Source organism: Cariama cristata, unplaced genomic scaffold (assembly GCF_000690535.1).
Source record: "Cariama cristata isolate BGI_N322 unplaced genomic scaffold, ASM69053v1 scaffold19631, whole genome shotgun sequence".
Lineage (NCBI taxonomy): Eukaryota > Metazoa > Chordata > Aves > Cariamiformes > Cariamidae > Cariama > Cariama cristata.
Window position 1 is genome coordinate 1 of NW_009598951.1, and position 19,393 is coordinate 19,393.

Sequence of the window (19,393 nt, forward strand, 5' to 3'; positions counted from 1 at the left end):
TTTCCCGTCGTTGTTTTTGAGGGGCTGGATGCCACAGGTAAGAGCATTGCGTGGTTGAAGAACCGCAGGTGAGAAATTGTTGGAAAAAACAGCCACTGGGGATTTCAGCCAGGCGTAAGGCTTAAAAATTCAAGAAATCCTAGCAACCTGTGACAGATTGGAAAGAATTAGTAATTATAAATACCAGTCTGTCTTCTCTTACTTGTAAAAGATCAAACAGTCTACGCTAATTTTCGTTCAGTGGATGATTTCCTTATCTATGTAAATGAAGGAATACAAAGAGTGACTGGAAATTAAATTTCTTGTGCAGACGATGAAACGTACTTTTACTGGAGAGTTTTCAAATAAGCGAACTAAAGTCAAGAACTAATGCCAAGAGGCTGGGGCCAGACTCTTTTCAGTGGTGCTCAGGGACAGGTTAAGGGGCAACGGGCACAAACTGAAACTCAGGCAGTTCCACCTGAACATGAGGAAGAACTTCTGTACTGTGAGGGTGGCAGAGCCCTGGCACAGGCTGCCCAGAGAGGTGGTGGAGTCTCCTTCTCTGCAGATATTCAAAACCTGCCTGGACGCGACCCTGAGCAACCTGCTCTAAATGAACCTACTTTGGGAAGAGGTTGGACTGGATGATCTCCAGAACTCCCTTCCAACCCCGACCATTCTGTCTTTCCTGTGATTCTGTAAAATAGTGATAGTCTGGGAAACTGGCAGCAGTTTGTCCGAGAGGGAAATATTAGTTGCTTCTAACTAACTTTGTTTTCTGACTTTTCAGTTACAAAGAACAGAAAATCCCCTCTAAAAAGAAATCATTGGGTGACAGCGTGGCAACATCCACATGAAAAACGTGGACCTGGAAAAATATTGTAAATGGATATATAGAGAAATTGCCATGCATTAAATGCACTTCAGGGGGTGAAGGCTGAAGGTTGGCAAGAGGGAGGAGTGGAAGACCCTGGCAGTGGAGTAATAATTCCTACAACCAGACTGATAAACATTTCCCACTGAAAACCTTATCACAAGATACTCAGGTTACATAGTCAGGTGTCAGAACAAGTGCTCCAAGTGAACAGATAAGAGCATTTTTCAGTTTTTAAAACTCAGTTGTATCTGATAAGTAATATAACAAATGTTTCCTTCTGTAAAAGGCAAAACCACTGTAACCCAGTCTGTTAAGGACACCCTGAACGGCGTTCTGCTAAGGTCCCCACCAGCTTGCATCAGCCAGTGGAGGACAATATTTGATGATGAGCCAGCACCCGTTAAAAGAGCATTTTATGCTGCGGGCAACTACATTCTTGCCTCAGAAATAGCGAAAGCATCCACTCAGGCACCTGTGATCATAGACAGGTTTGTATCTTTGAGAAGTGCTCTTGTATCAGTACCATCATACGGTTGTTCAGTGTTAAAAGCAGAAGTTGTCAATGGTAGTCTCTGGGTTTCTTCTTTTTTCTTTCTTTCTTTCTTTTTTTTTTTTGAAGTGCTGATTTGCAGGTTAAATCTTCTAAAGAGTAATACTTACAGTAACAGTAAGATGGGGGACTTCCATCAGTGTACTACTCCTAACTGGCTTTCGGAGACATGAAAATTGTTACACCTTCAGTTAGGAATAGCAGAGGCACAGACTGTGCAGCCTAAGCCAAGCCAGGGCTCTGTGACAAAGCTGGGGAGAACGAGGGCTGCTGATCATGGCTGTCTCTAAGATGTGTCTGAGATACGAGTGGATTAGAATGACTGAGTTTTAGGTAGACTTACTCTTTGAGGAGGTAAAGCCAGAAATACGCTTCCCACTTTGTTGGTTTTGTTTATGTCATTTCTTGTTTGCACTAACTGTGTAGGCAGCTTTCAGTATTACTTTTAATAAAGGAAGCCTAGGTGCACTGTGAAACTCCTGGCTTGTTTCGGTAGATGTACTGGAACCTCCCCCCACAACAGACATACAGAGAAGTTGTTTGTATGTGTGTGGGTGCTATTTTTAACCAGCCTCAAAAGCGCTGAAATATATAAAATACAGTGCCTCGCAGTGGTGGGAACGTCAAATACAAGTGTAATGTGACAATAATGTGGTTGAAGACTGCACGTTCTCTACCAAATCTGTTGCATGAAGTAGGATGGGAAGCACAAAAATTGGATTTTGACATGTATTGTAACTCTTCTTTTAGCCTCTTTCATTATATGAGAAGATTTTCTTTTGATAGGAGTATCTGGAACATTCTCTGCATACTGTGTAGCTTCTGCCATATGTTTTAATTAATAATTCACAGTAATTCTGAATATTGTGTTACGTATTATCACTCTGTTAAGAAATAATGGATGGCACAGAACTGTTCTTCAGAATTCCCTTCAAAATCACAGTGTCACCTACTTTGTCATTATTGCACTCATCATTATAGTGACACCTGTCTGCTATGTTACTGAAGAATTAGTGTCCTCTCTAAAATTTCTCTCTCCATTCTGCATTTTCCTGACAGATACTGGCATAGCACAGCTGCCTACACAATTGCCACTGAAATAAATGGGCAAGTCCAGGATCTTCCACCAGCTCACGATGAGGTGTACCAGTGGCCTGAGGATCTGCTTAAGCCTGATCTTGTTCTTCTCCTGACTGTTGACCCTGAGGAGCGAGTCCGGAGACTTCAGCATCGGGGGCTGGAGAAAACCAAGGAGGAAGCTGAGCTGGAAGCTAACAGCTTGTTTCGCCAAAGGTACACTTTAATGAGGAAAAAGAGGATGCAGGCAATCTTGGCTCCTGTGGGATCAGTAGCAAATGTCCCACTCATATTACTGGGACAAGGATTTCCTATGTCTAAGCTTTTGGGTTGGGTTTGTTTTTTTTTTTTTTGGAAAGGATTCATGGCTGACAAGAAGGGTAAATCCTGTCACTTCTGACTGAAAGTGTTTGAAAGCTGCAAGTGAAGAACTTCATTCTCCTGCAAAGGAGCTTTGAGTTAGAATACTAGCATTTTGCTACTTGCTGCTTTTATTGCAACACCTTTCTTATTGAGGTCATGAAGGAGAGAGACCTAAAAATTCCAGAACTGGGAGGCAAGAAGTTGAAACACATAGCTTCCCCAGAAAAGTCTGGAATTGAGCTCCAGATTAAGAGAATAAAATTTAGGTCTTCTGTTGTAGATGTCTTTAGTTCTGCTAAGTGTCTCAGGTCCCACTATAGTCAATACATTCAACGGAGCCTTTGAAGTGATTCAGCTCACCACCTGCCTGGAGCCCGGTGATCTAGGCATAAGGATCTAGAGCCATTGGATATGATCTGAGACATCTGCATGAAGCTGGCAGATGTGATGCAGAACCTGTGGACGCTTTCTGGACCAGCAACTGGAAGCTAAATGAGATAGTCCAGAGCAACTCGAGCAGTACTAGACACATTTGCTTAAGCAACTGAATTGCACCCTAGGTGTCCTACTTCAGGGTGTGCTGAGTTGCTGTCTAGGCTCCACCAAATGTATTGATTAGATCATCATTGTCTGCAGTGGAAACTTAAACACCTGTAGGTACCTCAGTATAGATACAGTCTCCATATCTGCAAATTGCAAAACTGAAATCTACCTTTGGGTTTTTAAGATTTCTAGTGATCATATACCTTAAAAATATCCATTGCTTAATTCTGACAGAAACTCTGTGCAGGCACACCATTCATATAGTGGGGCCTGCAGAGGGATGGGTGAGCTAGGGAACATGCTGCCATTTAAGAATCTTTCATGTTCTAATTCTGTTACTTGTTATTCCCGTCAGAAAACCTTTGATTATTTCTACTTGTTAATATGCCAACCTGGATGTGAGAACATCCAGAATCTTGCTTGATGTGTCTTATGACTTGTGGCCTGAACATTTGGCATTATTAATTGTAGGAACATAGCAAATGGTATTCACATCATCAAAAGCTAAATATGTGGGAGACTTCTGCATTATGAGAACACTTATAGTCTAAGTGAGGAGGTTTTCATCCTGTATTTCATCCCAGTGTTCATCCAGTTAGCAAAGTTGATCAGAGGAAAGGGTTAAATGACGTGTCAACTCTGTAATCCAGTGACTCAAAGCTGGGGTCAGTCAGTGAGCACACCTACATGATGCCATGCCAGGTAGTTCAGAGGCACCTTAGCAGACTCTGAATAAATTAATTCAGGTGTTAGAAGCAGGCTGTCCACTGTACTGCCATACCAGACTGTGCTAAGCTGTAAAGAAAGAAATATTTAATACCATGCCATGTGATTAAGGATAGAGCTCTGGGAATCAGTGTCAAGGAAACGAGGTGCTTTGAGACTCGCATTGTAATAGTTACTAATGGTTTATTGCTCTTTCCAGTAGATTTCATTCTTAACTTCGTATTAGATTTTTTTTCCTTTGTGTCTGCAGTGCAAACACTTTCTTCCGAGACTGATGACTAATGCCATTTCATATCCCTGCAATTTGAAATTTCATTTCTCTTGTTTTGTTTTTAAACAGAGTTGAAGAGTCATACAGAAGGATGGTGAATCCTGCATGCCAAGAGGTCGATGCCAGCCCCTCCAAGGAAGAGGTTCTCAAGACAGTGCTACAACTAATTAAGAAACACTGTGCTTTGTGAAAGCAATTTCTGTGTAATACTTTTTAGTAAAAAAATACTTTTTAGTGCACTTAAAAGATACTTTTTATTGCCCCTCTGGTTTTGGTACCTAAAAATGCACTGTGATGTGTTTCATCCCACAGAAGAATCTTCTCTTTCTTCTGTTGACGGTAATCTGTGCAGGTTATCTGTTTCACTGTTGTCTACTGTACTTTTCTGTAGAAGGCAAAATACTACTCACATGTTATTCAGCATTCTTAGTAAAGCCACAAACATACAACGGTTATGTACAAAGTACCTCAGAGTGCTCTCTGACACTGTGACATTTCAAGACACTATTGTGTTGCATCTTCATCACCCAGAGAACCTGTTCCTGCATCTGTTGTGTACCAGAATTCACTGGACTGCAGCAGGAGCATTAGGTGCCCGAGGAGAGGTTGAAATGTCATCCAGCAGTAAAACAGTGAAATAATCGTAATATTTAGGAGCAGACAATCCAGTGGTCCCGTGTTGTTCACTGGAATAGAGGATGAGTAGCTGCTGCTGTGATGGGCATCCTGGAAAAAAATGTGTCGTAAGTGAGGGCCAGTAAGCATCTGGGCCTCTAAGTAATAAAGTCCAAGCTTGTCAACATATGCAAATGAAATATAGATTCGTTTCAGAGGGAAACAGGACAATACTGGCATATTAGAAACAGAGACCTGAGAAGAACCTGAAATTAAAAACATTTTATAAAAGATTGCTAAAATATTTTTCTACAAAACATTTTCTCTGTCCTATTAATATTTGTCATTGTGAATTTGTGTTGTTTTGAGAGAATGCGAAACGAAAAACCGCAGAGAATCTGAGCAACGGGAATGATTTTGCCTTTTCACTTCACCTTTTCTTTCTTGTGTGGGTGAAATGTGAAAAGCAGGCTACCATCAAGACTTCAGCTCTGCAAAGTCTTATTTTTATGTACATTAGTTTCATTATTGTTACTCCTAAGTGTAAAACTAAGCATATGGATAAGCCTTTGTGGGGTCAGAAATGAACTGCAGATGCAGAAAGAATGTAACTAAAATGTGAATTTGATTTAAAACACTGTTTTTACTTAGTTTCCCCTGTTAAGCAAGTGCAATTATCAATGAATCCGTCCTGTAAATAAAAATGTACTCAGTACTGCAGTTCCTATATCCAATCTGTATATGCAAGGTGATAGAAAGAAACGCTTCTAAAAATACATCTTATTCATGCACTGTTTAATGTTTGGGAGTATATGCTATTAATATAACACATTTATCCATACAAGTAATACACTCTGTTGTATTTGATGTATTACTTGTATAACAGTAGCCTTGGGATTTGCCATACATGCAGACTGAAAATACATAGTTGTAGGTGCTCCCTTTATTTTAGAAATTATCAAGCATTCAGGTATTCAGTCCTGGTTATTGGAAATTCATGTATAGAGGGCATCACTGAACTTGGACGATTAGGGTGCAAATAGTGTGCCTGCCCTGAACATTGGGTAGCCTTAGCTTTTCCAGGTAAGAGATCACTTGGCCTGAGAAAAGCTGCTATATGCCTTTTCCTTTTGTGTAAACTTCCACATGAAGCCAGGCTGCCTGGTGTTTGATGCTAAGTTCTTAAAAATAAGGTTTGTATCTAAAAGAGTGTTGGTAATACATATGCAACAAGTGGCCTCGGACACTATTAATTACACACGCGCAGTATATATTCATAGTCAATTTTTTTCTTTAACTCAAAGCTACTTAGGCAGACTAACAGAACAGCAAAGCAAGGCAGACCAAACCAACGTTCCCTTTCTCATGTCTTTGTTAGAATTAAAGGTCTGCAAGAGGTTGTGTGCCATATGCAGGATGTTAATGTGAATAATCACTCCCATACTTCCCATTTCTGTGGCCTTTCTGCCACATTTTTGTCCACAGTGTCTAAACAGACTGCATCATAATTTACTTTTATAACAAATGTAGAGGTTCGTCACTGGCCGCTGAAATGCAGGCAGGTCTGGGAGAGGAGCAGCAAGAACACACAAATGCCAACCATTGTGCATCCAGCATCACCTGCTTCGTGTGTTAGAAACTCTTTTGCTGGGCAGTTTGATGGCCACACGAGGTCAGGATTTTGGTTTCGGTGCTTAAAAGACCTGAAGCTCCAAATATTTCCATGCAGATTCAGAAACATAGGCTGTTTCTTGGTAGATAAAACTGTTTTTCTGCAGCTTTGGAGTGTGATCACTGTGTAAGACTGGGAGGTGATCCCGTGATGCTGTGCTGGCCTGTGGCTGTCCGCCTCCGCCACCCTGTCCCCAGCATGGTCAGCCCCTGGAGCATCCCAGCCCATTCTGGAGGCCAGGTATTTGCTAGCACAGATGAAGGCTGCTCTGTCTCAGTCATCCTCAGGGCAGAGGACATGCCAAAGACTGTTTCTTTTATTACCACCCCAGCAAATTTAGTAATTTGATAATTCACTGATTTACTAGTACAGACCAGGCTTTAGGATGTGACCCTGCAAAGATCCTGATACTACAGTCCTGGGGTGTTAGACCACTAAAGTACACATACAGAAACTTAATTTCAAGCTTCTCAATAGTTCCGTTACAGTCAGTGAATCCAACCTTTACTGAACAATAAATGCTATTTGTAAAGTTCAGGTGTTCCTTGAAGTACAAAATGATACTTTTATTGGCCCAAATTAAGCTTTGTGTGCTTTTTAGTAAAAAAAGTCTCCAGGAGTTTTAGATAAAAGAATTTTACAAGAAATGTTATTTTATTTTATAGAACTCACCACAGTATTTCAAGCACCTTTTTTCCTCATCTTTAATCTCATTTGCTTCCTTTTTTTTTTTTTTTTTTTTGATCTAGAGGGGAATAGATACTTAAATAAAATGATATTCAGTTGTCTAAACATAGACATCCATAGCCAGTTAGTCTCCCTAAGGTATCTGAGATGTCTGCGTGGGGCTGCCAGATATGACACGAGACATTTGGTTGAGCTGTTGATCTGCAGAGTGGCAGCTGGAGGCCCGCAGGGATACCATATGGTGCCTAAAACGGCACTATTCACCCATTTAAGCGGTGAGAGGGTCAGAAGGAGCAGTGCAGCCTCTTTGGGCTCTGCCTGCATTAGCAGGTGGCCTGGAACAAGTAGGGCAGATCTGTAGCACAGAGGAGCTGGCATAGAGGACCCAGTGTGTGCCCTCCATGTATTTCCGAGATTTATTTTGGACCAGCTCTAATCTGGTGACATTGGCTGGTCTCCTGTTAGCGGCTGTAGTGCAGTAAGTGTGCTCCTACACCAGATCTTTTGGTTTAGCTTTGTCTGGATGGAGTCCAGTTCACAGATGCCAGGACTGTTCCACGACGTGAAGCAAAGTGTAGTGAGGAGGGGTGGTCAGGAGTAGCGTTTCAGAAGTGCGTTCCTGATCCAGGCTGGAATGCTAATGTGGATGTATTGCACAAATGTAAAGTAGAAGCAACATGTATCTCTTGGAAAGGTTTCCTTGGAGCCAAAACAGACTTTGGGTTCGGATTCCTCAGTGTCCTGATTGAGGGCTAACCTGGAACATGCTACAGCTCCTTTTGGGCCATGTCCCCAGGTTTCCTGAGAGTAACCACAGGACAGGAGCAAGGAAGAGTGGATTTTGGTGCGTGCTTGGCCCCATCCTGCCATAGCATGGGGTGCAGCCATGGTGCTCACTCAGTGTTGGGAGTAGTAAGTGCTGCTGTTGGCCGGAGAGGTGAGGAAACCACTTGTAAGCGAATACCAAACTTCAGCAGTGAAATGTAAGGCTGATGTTCAGCCATTTCCCTCCCAAACATAAAAGTTTGCAAGACAAAGACTAATTCCCTGAAGTCAGATGCTAGGAGGTGACCTGCAGACTCTTTCAGAAGACATGGAATACCTATCTCCATTGCAGATACAGTTTCATAGTCATGATTTTTACCATTATTTTCTGTAGAGATAACAAGCAACTTTATACACAAACTGATGTTTTAGCAAGTAGGAGTTCACCGTGCTGAGTGCCTGGAACTGACACACGATAGCTAGAGAGGCCAGTTCTTCACCAGATTTTCTTCACTGTTCTATATTTTTGGGGTCTTTTTCTTCCTCATAGTATTACCAACTTCTAGAAATTTACCAAAAAATATGCATGCTGCCTCCACTTTCAATTCCTCACAGTTTCAGAGGCAGGAGAGTCAGGGCACTCCATGAAACTTTGATGGAAGGAAAAATGTCTCTCTTCAAGCCCAGGATAAACAAAGGCCCCAAAGAGTTTTTATTTTTATTTTTATTTTTCCTTTTTTATTTTTTATTTTTCAAGGAATGAATAATTGTTAGTTGCCTGTTAAAATTCATTAGCTTTTTCAGTCCCAGTTCCCCTATTTTCTTAATTTGAATATTTGAAGAAACACATAAGACTGAATTGTTGCTGCAGGGGGCTGCACTGACTTTGATCTTTTAAATGGAAAGCTATGTTCAATGAAATTAAATCAGCTCTTTTGTAAAGACAAAGATCATCACCCTCTGGCTTAATGTAACTCAACAGATGCAGAGTTTATATAAATATGTAGTCACTGCAATGTGAAACAAAAGCTAGAATACCCTGCCATTAGTGTAAAAATGCATTCTGTGTTACCAGCTGGTCAGTCATAACCTTTTACTCAACCATAGAGACAGTGCATATCAGGCACTCCGAAGCAGAGGAAAAATGGTGAAAAATGCAATGTCTGCAAACTCATTGCTTGTGCAAAAGAGCCAGCCAGATAAAGCCCCATTTTAAGCACGTGGCAGGTGCAGAATGAGGTCCAGCAGGGTAATTTACTTTTTCTGCTGCTCTCCCCCTCCCTGAGGCCAGCTGTACAGGTGAAATGTTAGTGCAGTCTGTGTATTCGCGTGGGCTATCAGTTTCTTTTGCGAAAGATGCTGTAATCAAGCAGGCACATCTTTTCTCAAGAAGACACTTCTGAAGAGGATCTAGACCACCTCCCACAGCTGTAAGTCTCCTGGGCCAGCAACTCTGAGGCTCTTGTTGGCGATACAAACACTCTGGTAGAGGACCATTTCCAAATAAGTCTTCCTTGGGTCTAGTGGTATGGGTCGGACTTGCATGAGATCGGAGAGGTAAGTAACGATGCACCATGTTAATGAGTCTGACCTGCTGATGCAAGCAGATTTCGATGTATTGACACACAGAAGACACTATGCTGCTGCTGCCTCTGTATCCAGCTGCATGTACTCCTTGTTCGCAGCCCGTGAGCGTTCAGGGTGAATGATCCAGTCCATGACTGCAGCTCTCAGAAACTTCCCTTTCCTTCCTGTGTTCCAAAATGCTGGCCACACAAGTTTCAGACACCCCTGATACCAATCTTGGTATCCAAATACCAAAAAAGAAATCCTCAAACATCTTAGGACTGTTTTTAATTTTCAGTCCAAAATGGGATGCAATGTTTCTGTGTCAGGTTGGCAAAAGTGTCTCTAATGTGCTAATACTTTCATTTGAGCTTTCTCACTGTACAACAATACTTTACTGGAGCTGATTACCTAAGTGTGTCTGTTCTCAAATGAGCTTTATAGACATTCCTTAATAATGACATTCATGTATTATTTTTGTGTACTACATATGTGTATTGCCCAAATAATATGAGTTTTGCTCTGCTTTTCCATTTTCCACATGAGATTTGTTTGGTAAACAGAATGTAGGCTATTAGAGTGAAAGGAAAGCACTTACAGTTAGATTTATTTAGCAGTTCCCAGCTTCTGAACTGTCATTGGGTTTAACTGTGGTATTTGGGATCAGAAGCCTTTAACTGGGTCTGACTCTGGCTGCCCGTAACAGCACAGCTCCTCAGCTACCAGAAGCACTCCCGTATGACCCCTGTAACACAGCGAACAGTTCAGCTCTACACTTCATCTACTTTGCAATCACAGATGCCTTCCTTGGAGAATGCATCATCTGTGCAACAAACTGCTCTCAAGGTACCATAAAAAGCTTCTCCTTTTTTCTGTGTGGGAGTTTCACTGAGCAGACAGCTAGGAAATGATCTGAACGTGGGCTCTGCATGGGAAATTAAAACTTATTTATCTGCAGCTGCAATTCAAAGGAAGCACCTATATGTGGCATTGTCAGCTGTCACCAAAAATAGATTCACTTTCTCAAAGTGTTTGATCTTAAGAAGAAATTGCTTGGCATTTTACAAAGGTTTTTCTGTAAATCTGAATCTGTTGGGACAAAACCTGTTGCTCACATAAGTCTCCAGAAACACTGGATTTACAGGGTGATTTTTTGGGGATGATTTCACAATATTCAGAAGGGACAGAGGTTGCTACCCTCATCTTCTTTTCCAAAGAAGTTCTTTGGGCAGTTCTTTTCAGGGCAAAACAGAAGAACAACTGCAGAACTGCAAATTCACCAGCCAGAACACTCCCTGATGTCCACCCTCACCGGAGAGCCCTGGGACACTGCCCATATCTCAGAAACCCCATCAAACAAAATTGGAGGAGGCTACAGAAAGCCTCTCGAGGACGGCGAAGGAAAACAGGAAAAGCCTTCCAACACAAACAAAACAACTTGGGAGCTGCTCTGAGTTTGCAGCCCACCAGGCAGAGGGGAGATGTGAGGCAGAGGGGAATCAGTGAGGGTTGTGCTCAGCCCATGCCGTGATAAAGAATGAGACAGGAAAAATGGGGACTGTTCAAACAAAAGGCAGGCTCAGAGCAATAGGCGTTTCCCTCCTGAAAGGTCATGCCACAAAAAGCACAGTAAATATTCCATACAAAATCAGCAATGGAAAAAAATGAAGAAAATGCAAAGGATGGAGGCGTTTCTGTTTGAAAACCTCATTATCTATGAGACAATCATGCTGATGCAAGATTGCAAGATTGCAAGATTTCAGGGGTGCAAGGATGCTAGACTGGATGCACCCCATTCTGAATTGTGCATATGTGTTATGTATGCATGTGTGTGTGTATGTTCGCACATCTGTGCTGGGGGAAGGCACAGGGAATTAAATCTGTCTCTGAATACATAGCTCAGTTATATGACAGATTTTTTTTCCAAACGCTTCCTGCCTGGAAGTTTCATGTGCAACCCTAAGGAATGGCAACTGTGGGTCGGTGGGTCCCAGAAGTTCACATGGGCTACCTGTACAGCTCACCAGTGGAGAGAAATGACCCATGCATAACTTGATCCATGCCAGGCACACTCCAGTGGGTGCAATGCTCCACATATGTTGTTTCGCTTCCCCAGTTCTGAATGCCACTCAGCACACTTCTAAACCCGTTGCATACGTTACTCAGTCTGCACTGTGATCCCTTAGTAGAGTGTGACTTCTCTCACATAGGGAAGACAAGGATAGTGATTTCCTAATTTTTTCCCCACAAGGCTACAACAGCAAGAACACTCTTATTCCCAAAGCAATTTTAGACCGACTCTTACCAGAGTAAAGAGACAAGGGATTGAACCTCAGAAGGCAGAGTAAGGATCTGACCCGTGGTTGTGTCTTCCTGGAACGTATTTTGTCAATCTGTGGTACAAAGGCAGAGCATTTCTGTCCCTGTACTCCCACTCCCGGTGGGTGAGCCCTGGCCAGTCTTTTCACTTGAAGGGTACCACCACGGTGAGGTTGCACTCCTGGGCAGATGTGAGTAGTGCATCTGACAGGCAGGAGGATTTAATATGGACCTTCTGCTCAGTCTTTCTACTTTGGCATTTTTGGAGACCTTTAAGCTGTGCGTAATTGCTGTAACGAGTTCTAGATCAAAGTCTACACTCTGCATGCAAAAAGCAGGCACCTTGTTCAGACTTCTGACTTCATCTTTGGCAGACCGATAGCAAAAAAATGATGTATTGATCAATTTTTAGAAAACATCAGCCATAGGATGGGAGGAATGTTTTGGACATGACTTAAATCAAACCTAGCAGCACAAGAAACTGCTCAAGAAACTTCTGAAGTTCAACTTTTCTCATGCATATACTTCTCTCTGCCTTCACTCAGGACTGTAAATGCTGAAGCAATGTGAAATCCTGCTCTCAGAGGGGTCTGTATCAATAAAACCACAGCAGGCTTGAAAGCTTTGCAGGAGGCTTGTTCTCACCATTGTTTCACCTCTCTGTTTGAGGATTTGCTTTTGTTTTGTCCTCTTCCTCAGCAGCTGTACTTACTGAGAAAGAAATGAATATATTGTAGATGGTCTTGGTTCATATCCCACAGGAAAAATTGTAGAGGTGAGTGATTTTAGTATTTCCCATTGCAGGGTTAAGGAGCAGAAAATAGCAGCAGAATTGGAGGTACTGAATAAGAGGAGGTGAAGAGATGACCAGTGGGAAGGAGGAATTGAAAGATTTCTGTAATCAAGCTCTTTGTTCTAGTTCCCACCCTACAGAGAAACAGCTTTTTAGTAATTATCAAATCTTTCTTTACTTTGGTTTACAGTACCAGGGAGAAAATAGGCAGGAACATACTAGCACACTGCAGGAGAAAAGCAAATCATGTCCTTTGCTTCCAGCCATGCCAGTGGTATGGCCAGTTGTGATAGGGAAAGCCCCAAATCCAGTTTTAGTAAATCAAGCAAAGCTGGGGCACCAACAACTCTGTGGTTTGCTTTTGTCTCCTGGGACGAGGGTTGCATTGATGTTGCACATAGAGCCTGTGGAGCTGGGGTAAGGCACAGAGGTCTGGGGCTGGGGCTGAACTCCTTCAGCTTCTTCGGCTGGGGATTTTGGGTTAGGTCCATTACGGATTATCATTCTGAGCTCTGATATTCTTTCTCAGTGTGGAATTAACAGGATCCACATGGTGGATTTGGAATCTAATATTCAGATGTGGAGAGCCCTGGGCACTAAGCCCCCCAGTCTTCAACCAGAGCTGTACACATGCTGAGGCGCAGGCTAGCGGGTCCATGCATGTTGGTCAGTGGTGAGAATGCATCTCACTCTGTTTCAGGCAATGGAAGAGGTTTACAGCATCAAGATATCCTCATTTTCAAGTGTTTCGATAGGATGAATCAAGTGTTTGAAGCAACGGAGTTGGATGGGAAACATTTAAAGGAATTTCAAAAGATGTCCCCCTCCTCATAATCTGTTCTATAGCATAAAAGGGTATGGAAGGAACAGCATTTCTTTTAGACAAGTATCTCTTATTTCTTTTGTCAAATGTTTTCTTTTGTATGGGCTGTCTGCCCAGCCCAGACAGAAGCAGGGATCTCAGGTTGCATGCTTTTTCCATCACCGGCTGTCTGCCTGCACGCATGACCTATTGATGTCCCTGGTGATCTCTGCACAGACTCTTACAGAAAGGAGCGCTGCCTCTTGACATTAAGATCCTCTTTTTTGACCTCTGGAAAAAGGATTTTTAGTGTGAATTTGGGGAGTGAATTGCACCCGAGGTAGGCTCCTGTACTGTGAAATCCTCCCCTTGCAGGGCCAGAGGGGCTCAAAGGGAGATGCAGGGAGCTGGACTCCCCTCCACAAAGCCTGGGAGGAGGTGGGGAGGGAGGGCAGAGCCCCAGCGACCCAAGGAAGGTGACTCGGGGTTTTGGCAGGCTCCCTCAGACATCTACAGACCCTGGGGCTTTATCTGTAAGGTGGCCAACATCTGACAAAACAATCTGCTGGAAGCCTCTATGAGGGAACCTCGCAGGCTTTCCTGCCGCTTGCCCAGATTTCCCCAAACAGGGAGCGGATCTGGCACGGGCGATGGGAGCAGTTGGATTTCAGACTGCACCACGCTATAAATTCCATCAAAGGGGGAAAAGCTGCAGATCAGACAGCAGGCTCCAACCCACCTGCCTCGCTCCATTTGCATGCTTACATTTGTTGGGATGCCAGCTCCTTTTAAGTTTCTTTTCTTTTAAGTTTCTTTTCTTTTACTCCTTCTATTAATCCAGTGTATCAAGCATGCTTGTCATAAAGGGAAACCTGCAGCTCGTTAGATTAATGCTGTCTGTTCTGAAGTTGGTTGCAGTTCTGCAAGCCATCCTTTAGAGTCGGTGGATAGATAATATAAAGCCAGGAGAGGGAGCGAGAGTACTACTAAAGAAGGCAGTTTGGGCTTTGAAAGGGGGTTATACCTCTGGATAAGCACAGTCAGCTTTGCAGTGATAGAAACACATAAAACATAAAGAGCTGGAAGAACGGGGGGGTTGGCTCAGAAGATATGTGGTTGTACTAAAAGGTGGAAAACCAGGAGATAGTTTAAAGCCATTTTGATACATGTAGTAGGCGCTGATTTTTTTTCGATTCTTGATTTCTTTTTGTAGAGGACACCGGCTAAGCTTCCTAAGCTGCCGAATGGCATAAAGATGTAGCTTTTACAAGTACCTTTATACCATCCCTCTAAGAGAAAGGGAAAAGGGAAATACTAAATAAGGTGAATAATATGACCCTCAGTTGTGCAGAATTGAAACACAATACTTTATCTTTACAACAGCACTGCTGAAGCAAGGTTTGCCTTTTCTGTCAGTGCTCTCTTTGGGGCTGTGAGCAAATCACCTAAACTCAGATCCTCAGGGATAATTAGGTAACTAATACTCAGAAAAACTGCAGAACTGAAGTACCTAAATAATACTGTAGTCCTATTTCCCCCATGCCCCATTTGCTCTATATGTCTGAAAAGAATGTGCTATAACTTCCCCTCAGAGAGAAACGGAACACGTTCAATACACTAAAGACTCTAAGAAGATTATATGTTGCGGGTACCTGGGGCTCAGGGGCTTTGATGGTTGCAACTAGTATAAAATAACTGGATTTTTTTTTTTAATGATGCTGTTTTTTGTTCAAGTGCATCCTGGGCTGGTTTGCCATGTAGCCATGCAGCCATGCAGAAGGTGTGCCGCTCTTGCAACAAGCCAGGTATTCTGATTAAAAAGTCAAGATCCCCAGAGCTCTGCAGCGAAGCACGCACGGCATTGATCCGGCTTCCTATTACAGACCTGTCTTTTGTGTCTCCCGAGTTTTATCGGTTTGCTTTATTGTAATGGCTTTGTTCAGGCTGCAATAATTAAGGGCGTGTCAGATTTTTCCATAATATGACCTTATTTTTCAATGAGCTATAAAATTTCACTCTTGGCTGCAACTTGACATATGTAGTTGAGAACCTGCTGCTTTTAAAGCATTTTTGAATGCCTTGAAGCATTCTTTGAACCAAATTGGGCCATTAAGAAAAAGGGGACTGCACTCCATAATACACTGGTTCTAAAAACCTCTTTCAAGTCAGTAGGAATTCCTCCTCCTCCTTCTCCTGATATCTTTCAGGCCACAAATAATGGCAGGAGTTATATGAATTACTGGTGTTAAAGATATTACAAAATTTAATTGTGGAGGTAACATGTTAGCTCCACAGTTAAGGTTGTATTGAGTTTTGATTTTAAAGCAGGGCAAAAAATTAGTGTTGAAAAATTAGTTGCGGTGCCTCAAAAATCACATGTACTGTGTAAGTCCATGCCTCTTCTAAACAATATAAGAAGTGGTATTTATAGTGAAAGCTGCCTGAAACATGTCCTTTTAAGAACCCATTTTTAGTTTCTCGTAACTTTGCCAATCTTTCTGAGTTGAAATATCCCCTGCAGCGTCCTTGCCCCAGAGTGAATGCTTTTGGAAAAGTGTTAGCAAAACATCTAGGAAAAACATTGCAAAAATGGTGCACTGATTCCGCAGCACGGCATGCAGGAAAAGACGAGCTACTTCACCCATTTTAGAAAGTTTCAGCCACCATTTCATTGAAGGACTCTAGCATTTCCATGGTTTGCATCGCATCTGAAACCTGAGTTGTGGGCCACTCCTGACTAGGTGTCACAAACATATGTGTAGCGTTCACCAAAAAACAAGCTATCAACATCTGGCCAAGTCATAAGCCTCTGCAACCTTTCAATTCACTGCAGCTCAAAGGAGTCTTGCAAAAGAGACCCGATGCTCCCACCGGTGAGCACAGTCTGACGGGGCTGAGCAGAGCTCTCCCTGCAGCCTCATCATCTGCATCCAGCATCCCACGTCGGGCATCGGGCCTCGGGTATGATGGCACAGGACTGCCACTGCCAAAGCTCTCCCAGCTCACCACCAAGGCTGCCAGGCAGTTGAAAGAAAAACTCCACGATATCAGCCTTAAGGATCAAAAAAATTGAGTTGACCCAAAAGCAAGGAGCTACGTACTTGAGTGTGCACAACGGAGGACCACTCTTCATACTGAGCCAAGGGGCAGAGCTCATCATTGTTTCAGGCTCAAGCTGCTGGTGAATGAAAAAGGACTCACCAGGTTTAGTCCAACAAAATGTTTTCTTCTATATCTCCACCTCGCGCACTACATGAGATAGATGGGATTCTGGAAACAGATCAAGATAGGGATTTAGCGAAGCCTCATTAAAAAGGACCCTCATCTCACTATAAAAATGGGAACCAGTGAGAGTGAGAGGCTTCCAGTCATGGGAAGGCTGGACAGGTCGTTAGAGCAGAGAGTGATACCCAGTCCTGCCCTCTGACGGTGAAGCCCTATGCAATCTTTGGTGGGGGATAACAATTTTTTCCCCAGCCCCTCCAAAGAAACAGTCTTGACAGCAGATCCAACATGAGGCCAATTTTTTCAAATCGATATCAAATTCTGAGCAATCTGCCTGGCTAACGCTCGGTCCCCAGAGTTGTCCCCCGAGGAGCCACCTCCGTCCTGCGACACATGGCTGGTCCCCTGCCAGTCGCCTCCATCCTCCCCTTTGCACAGGCAGATGGGCCACGACTGGGGCAGGTCCAGCCGAGCCCCAGGGCTCTTGCAGGGTCAGGCCACCCTACATCCCTGGGCAAGCCACATAAATCCCTTTTTTTTCACAGGTGATAGCTAAGTGTGTGTGTTCCTTGTTGCAGTGCTGACCAGGGGGCATCTGGGGTCCGGTCTGCAGCGATGCTGGGCTTTCAGGGTGACAACCGGAGTCAGTGGGAACTATGCTCGGAGTAAATAAAGCACCATAAACCAACATTGACTGAAAAATCTGGGGCTTGGCATTTCAAATCAGGATTTAACCAATGAGGAAAAGGTTTTGATATGAATATTTGTGTGTTTATCCCCATCCATATCAGGAGAAGGGTGAGAACTATTCATGTCTTAAGGATGCTATCAGGACAAATCCGTTTGGGAAGCATTCACGCCCTATCCTGACAGAGAAATAGACAAATTCATCATGAAACGACTAATTTATTTCCATGACTGAAGCTTTCTGGAAGGACATTCCACTGAAGACAATAAAAGTAAAACTTTCTCAGTATTTTTCAGCACAAAATATACAGAGTTTTTGCTACAAACTGAAAAAAAAATGGTTTTAATTTGTTCAAAAATGGCAACTTCTTTACCCAGGTGTTTTTTGGGTTTTTTTGTTTTTTTTTTTCCTCAAAATTAATTAAGAAAAAACCAAAATGGTTTTGCTTCAATTTGGGTGGAGACAATGTGAAATGTCAGAAGCTTTGCCTAATCAGAAAAAAAAAACAAAACAAAACAACCAACCAAACAATTCTTTGAGATGTATATTTTGAGAAAGATCTAGGAGCTCTCTTTGTCAATGGCTACTTTCGGATTACTTCAGTGGGCCTAGAATTTTTTCTTTGATCTTGGAACTGCATCCATGGCATCAAAGTGTGTGTGGTCCTTAGTGACAGCATTTTTGCGTTTAGATTTGCATAAATCCAGGAAAGAGAATAGCACTAGAGCTCAGTGTCAGAGATTAACAAGGTACCATGTTTAAGCAAAGTGTGATTATTGCTGACCAAAGTGGATAAAGGAATACATGTGAATAAATCAAAGGACTATAAATATTAATAGTGATAAAAATAATAACAAAGCATAATTCTGTCGGCTTTTAAGGCATGAGGATCTGTGATTCTGCTTGAGATGAAAATCAGGATTAAGTAAAATAAATTAAAATAGTATGAATAACAACAGCATCAGTCCCAGGTTTTTCCAGACAGGCAAGAAGCAGCTTGTAGCAGGTTTCATTTCAGGCAGTACTTGAAAATTGTGCAACAGATTCGAGTAAATTCTTACACAAAACATAAACGTGAATCTAGGCAGCAAGAATGAAAACACAGTTTAGAGTGGACAGCAGTTTGGGCAGGGTGATTTTCTTCAGCTATCTTTCTCTGGCATATGTTGTTGTTTTATTCAAAAGAATACACATGGCTTGAAATCATCATGTCTTTCATTGAAGACAGATCAGGCAAAATTCCTTACAAAAATATCTCATATATTCTCTAAACGCTTTACTGCTGCCAGAATCGGCAAGGGTGCATTATCTAGAGTGCAATCAAATGTCATGCTAGAAAAGCACTAAAGCCTTTTTAATTAAAAACGTCATAAAGGCTTAAGTAAAATTAGAACTGCTGGTTACTGTAATCTTCTCAGAGGGGTACTCGTGTGTGTATATGTGTGTGCTTGTGGCTGGGTGAGCGGGGGTACGTGAGTGTGCTGGGGTACAGTAGGAAACGAAGCCTGTACAAACAGTGAAGCACAGTGTCTGCAAGGGTTCATCTGAGCTTGCAGCTGCGCAGACGTCCAGCCGGACTCTTAACCCTTGCACGCTCCCGCGTGAATGCTGCACAACTTTGCAGGCTGACAGGCACAGCAAATGCGGTGAGCATGGTGAGCACAGCCATTAAACAAGACGTGAATTTTGCAATGAACCTGTGATTTAAAAACTCACAAGTGGCCAGTCCCGTTGGCACCGTGCTAGATATGCAACATGGCTTTGCCCCTCTCGCTGCCAGAGTTGGCAGAGGAAAGGGACGAGGTGGCACTCCAAAGTCGATGGAGCCCCAGGTGTTTGCGGCAGCCGGAAACTGAGGGAGGGACCCTCCAC

General features: G+C 42.8%; 1 protein-coding gene across 1 annotated transcript; it reads left to right on the plus strand.

The window, feature by feature from the left end:
• Positions 1 to 3: 3 nt before the first annotated feature.
• Positions 4 to 4,579, plus strand: CMPK2 (cytidine monophosphate (UMP-CMP) kinase 2, mitochondrial; the record flags this gene model as incomplete). The annotated part of the gene is made up of 4 exons (XM_009709520.1): positions 4 to 37; positions 1,146 to 1,347; positions 2,469 to 2,702; positions 4,459 to 4,579. Coding segments are annotated over 4 exons (591 nt in total), but the record flags the coding sequence as incomplete, so codon positions are not given.
• Between the last annotated feature and the right edge of the window lie 14,814 nt (positions 4,580 to 19,393).